Source organism: Marmota marmota, unplaced genomic scaffold (genome assembly GCF_001458135.2).
Source record: "Marmota marmota marmota unplaced genomic scaffold, marMar, whole genome shotgun sequence".
In the NCBI taxonomy this organism is placed as follows: Eukaryota; Metazoa; Chordata; class Mammalia; order Rodentia; family Sciuridae; genus Marmota; species Marmota marmota.
Window position 1 is genome coordinate 9954864 of NW_026000283.1, and position 4743 is coordinate 9959606.

The 4743-nt window shown below is 42.8% G+C and overlaps 1 protein-coding gene across 1 annotated transcript in view; it reads left to right on the forward strand.

The window, feature by feature from the left end:
* Positions 1–3884: 3884 nt before the first annotated feature.
* LOC107153074 (N-myc 2 proto-oncogene protein-like) overlaps positions 3885–4743 on the forward strand; it is a 2214-nt gene continuing 1355 nt past the window's right edge. The window contains 2 exon segments of the mRNA XM_015498572.2: positions 3885–4096; positions 4099–4172. Of these exon segments, the coding sequence (XP_015354058.1) occupies positions 4013–4096; positions 4099–4172 (158 nt within the window). The 5' untranslated portion in view covers positions 3885–4012.

Sequence of the window (4743 nt, forward strand, 5' to 3'; positions counted from 1 at the left end):
TTACATATTACTGGACTTTTCTTTCAGTTTGAAGAATTCCCTTTAGCATTTCTTATGAAGAAAATCCCTCAGCTTTTTTGTTTATTTGTTCGTGAAAATCTTTTTCTTTCTTATCTGAAGACAGCTTTGCTGGGAACATACCTTTGTTTACCCAGAGAAATGAGCCTTGTAGAAGGACCTTAAAAGTGTATTTTAAGGGGCTCAGTGGTAGAGCGCTTGCCTAGCATGTGTGAGGCCATGGGTTTGATCCTCAGCACCACATAATGATAAATAAAAGTATTGTGTCCATCTACAACTAAAAAAAATTTTTTTTAAAGTATAAAAGGAAAAGGGATCCTCATCATTTGTAACATTGATTGCTACATACTAAGTTTCCTCAGCTTGGACAATAACCTCTGTAACAGCTCCAAGGTCTGGTGCTATTGGTGCTAAAAGTGGCAATATTCACTGAGCTGTCTATAATTAATGGTAAGTCTACAAGCACCAGGTCTTATGCATGCGCCAAATGGGGCTCTGGAATGGAGAATTAGTCTCATGGAGCACTTTGGCTCCCTGAAGCTCAGCAGCAAGGGCAGTTATTTTTTTTAAAATAATGTTTTAGTTGTAGTTGGACACAATACCTTTATTTTCTTTCTTTCTTTTTATGTGGTGCTGAGGATCGAACCCAGCGCCTCGCAAGCAATCTACTAGGCAAGCAATCTACTGCTGAGCTACAGCCCCAGCCCCTAGGCCTGTTGTTTTTGTTGTTTTTTAAATGTTTCTATTTTTAGCTTTCATATTGTGGATATAAATGAATTATATACCATAATCACTGTATTAATGTATATAAATCTGCATAATTTTACTAGTGCCTTTTATGCCTTCAGCTATTTCTTGTTACATATTACTGGACTTTTCTTTCAGTTTGAAGAATTCCCTTTAGCATTTCTTATGAAGAAAATCCCTCAGCTTTTTTGTTTATTTGTTCGTGAAAATCTTTTTCTTTCTTATCTGAAGACAGCTTTGCTGGGAACATACCTTTGTTTACCCAGAGAAATGAGCCTTGTAGAAGGACCTTAAAAGTGTATTTTAAGGGGCTCAGTGGTAGAGCGCTTGCCTAGCATGTGTGAGGCCATGGGTTTGATCCTCAGCACCACATAATGATAAATAAAAGTATTGTGTCCATCTACAACTAAAAAAAATTTTTTTTAAAGTATAAAAGGAAAAGGGATCCTCATCATTTGTAACATTGATTGCTACATACTAAGTTTCCTCAGCTTGGACAATAACCTCTGTAACAGCTCCAAGGTCTGGTGCTATTGGTGCTAAAAGTGGCAATATTCACTGAGCTGTCTATAATTAATGGTAAGTCTACAAGCACCAGGTCTTATGCATGCGCCAAATGGGGCTCTGGAATGGAGAATTAGTCTCATGGAGCACTTTGGCTCCCTGAAGCTCAGCAGCAAGGGCAGTTATTTTTTTTAAAATAATGTTTTAGTTGTAGTTGGACACAATACCTTTATTTTCTTTCTTTCTTTTTATGTGGTGCTGAGGATCGAACCCAGCGCCTCGCAAGCAATCTACTAGGCAAGCAATCTACTGCTGAGCTACAGCCCCAGCCCCCAATTTCTTTTTTCCACCAGTAAGCTAACCTTGTTTTGCGGAGACAATAGGTGTTATTCATCCCACTGGTTTATAGTCTTTTATGTGCTCCCACTAAGCTGGCCATAATGATTATAATTCCTATCAGGGCTTGGGGGCAAAAGTAATTGAGGGTACACATAAACAACACATAAATGCTAACATATCATTCAGTAGTGGGAGCCATAATAATAAAGTTAGTAGGGACACAAAATCAGAGAATATTATCTGTTATCCCCTTGTCATGATGCCAGGTATTGTGAGGACCATGGTCATTTGTGTACTGGTTTGTAAAAGGCCCAAGATATGCAATTCTTGTCCATTTTACCACTGACCTCTAACCTTGGGACAGGGCCTCTAGGCCCTATGGAAAAAGGGAGATTTTGGTGTAGTCCCTAATCATGTTTATATTTGAAATCCAAATGGTGTGAGAAATAGTTGTTTGGCTCTCCAGTTTATATAAAAATTCACCAGGAGGTGGAAGGCTATCACCATGCAGACCCTAGCTGAACGACTTATTGAGTTCCCCATGGCCTGGTACCTTTGGCCCTGAGTTCCTTAGTGGGAACTCAATCTTTCTTTAAAGTCCCATTATTAAGCAGACCTGGAGATTTCTTTGGGAAAGCCCTTGCACAGATAATCCAGAAGAGGGCGCCCAATTATCATTTTTACACTCCTTTTGGATCAGGTTTTGTTTTCTCATGAGTGATTTTTTTTTTTTTCCTGTGCCTGGAAATTTCTCAGTTAAGATGCCAATAACAACAACAACAACAACAAATGCCAATTGTGTTATACCTGACCTAATGAGGTGATTTAATTAATAACCAGCAGGAGCAGCACAAATAAACCTACAAATCTGAGTCTGGTTAACAATTTCAGCATTTACTGTTCTCACTCCTTAATAGTACACCCAAGAGACCATCAGTGGGCTGTGGGACATTTTGCCTCTGAAGGGTGGTCCAGACATGTTTTTCAGGGACATCTTTCAAAGAAACCATGACGCTCACAAGAAAACGCTTGTCTCAGAATTTTGTAAAAGCTTAGACACTTCTGGGTTTGAGTCTTAAGCAAATTAACGTTGCATTACATCATTCAGGCAAAATCTAAAAAAGTTGATCTCATAGACCTTGAGAGTAGGTGATGGTTAATGGGGACAGCAGGGGTTAGGAAGAGATGGAAAAGGTTGATGAATGAATACTAAGTTACAGTTAGATAGAAGTGTTACCGCTGTTGACCGGTGACGAGTTCTTGCTTCCCCAATGTTGAAGAATAACACCAAAGAAGCACGCCGAGGCAAGGTCAGAGTAGAAATTAGAAGTTTATTAAAGGACAGCAGAAAAGACTTCTCCCGGAGGAAGAAGGGGACCCAAGAGGTGGAATCGTGGAAGGGATGTTGTCTCCCCTTTTTATAGTTCTTTCAGTGATGGAATGTAGGTGGGAAGGCCCGCGGGGTGGGACACAGGTGGGCCAAAGAAGTAATCTGGTCAGGAAGGACTTCTGAGTCAGCACCTTTTTGCTGGGGGCTGTTCATTGACATTTCTTTGAGGTGGACTTTGGCCTAGGGCCTTTTCAGGACTTCATTAACATTCCATGAGTTGTCCTGCGTTTCCCGGAATCATTGCCAGCATGGCCTCCATTTTAGATTTCACTCGGTATTAGACCCGATTTACCTAACTACACTGACTACCTAACTTTAAATCTGGCTTCAGAAGCAAGAAGTTTTGGTGTGCTGTTGCAGTAGGATGATTATAGCTAACAATAATGTACTGTCCACTTCAAAAAATAATAATTTTTAATGTGTTCACCATAAAGAAATGATAAATGTTTCAGGAGATAGATGTGTTTAACCTGATTTGAACATTACACAATGTATACATGTATCAAAACATCATACCTCATTAATATGTGTAATTTCATGTTTTTCTTTACCAGTCAAAAATTAGTTTTTAGGGCTGCAGTTGTAGTGCAGTGGTAAAGGAAAAAGGGAGATTTTGGTGTAGATTTTTGCCCAGCACGGGTGAGGCACTGGGTTCGAGCATCAACACCACATAAAAAATAAATAAATAAATAAAGGTATTGTGTCCATTAAAAACATATTCTAAAAGAGAAGGAGGTCTAGGGATGTAGCTCAGTGGTAGAGCGCTTGCCTACCACGCACAAAGCCCTGGGTTCAGTCCCCAGCACCACAAACACAATAAATAAAAATTATTATTAAAATCAAATTAAAATTTTTCAAAGAAAAAATAAGAAAAAGAAAGTGGGGGTGCAAATGTCAAAGCAAATGGGATAAAATGCCTACAACAGTAAATAAAAAATAATTTTTATTTTTGAAATTTTTATAAGCGCAAATTTTTTTCTAAAGTACAGTCATCTATCTGGACGCGCTGAGTGGATGCGGGGGTCTCCTGGGAACTGGGTTGGAGCCCAACGAGCGCTAGCTAGGCGCAAGCGCTCACAGAGTGCAGCCGCCCCAGGACCCCTCCCCGCCCCCACAGACCACCCGGAGACCCCAGCGCAGAATCGTCTCCGGATTCCCAGCAGTCGCCTGGAGTGTTGGAGATTGGCTCTTGCCCCCGCCCTCCGCACACCCTAGGGAAAGGAAGCACCCCCCGGTATTAAAAAGAGCTGAGCGGAAAGAAGCTCTCTCAGTCGCTGGCGGGCAGGCGAGCTGATGCGGAGCTGCACCGTGTCCACCATGCCGAGGATGATTTGCAGGAACGCAGATCTCGAGTTTGACTGGCTGCAGCCCTGCTTCTACCCTGACGAAGATGACTTCTACTTCAGCGGCCCCAACTCGACCCCTCCTGGGGAGGACATCTGGAAGAAGTTTGAACTGCTGCCTACGCCCCCGCTGTCGCCCAGCTGTGCGTTCCTGGAGCTCAGTACGGAGCCCTCTGACTGGGCCAGCGAAATGATGCTGACCGAGGCCGACCTGTGGGGCAACCCCGACGAGGAGGACGTGTTCGGCCCGGGGGGACTGGGCAGCCTCACCCCCAACCCAGTCATCCTCCGGGACTGCATGTGGAGCGGCTTCTCCGCTCGCGAGAAGCTGGAGCGTGCGATGAGTGAGAAGATGCAGCATGGCCACAAGCCCGCGGCCACGGGTCCGGCCACTCAGGTCCC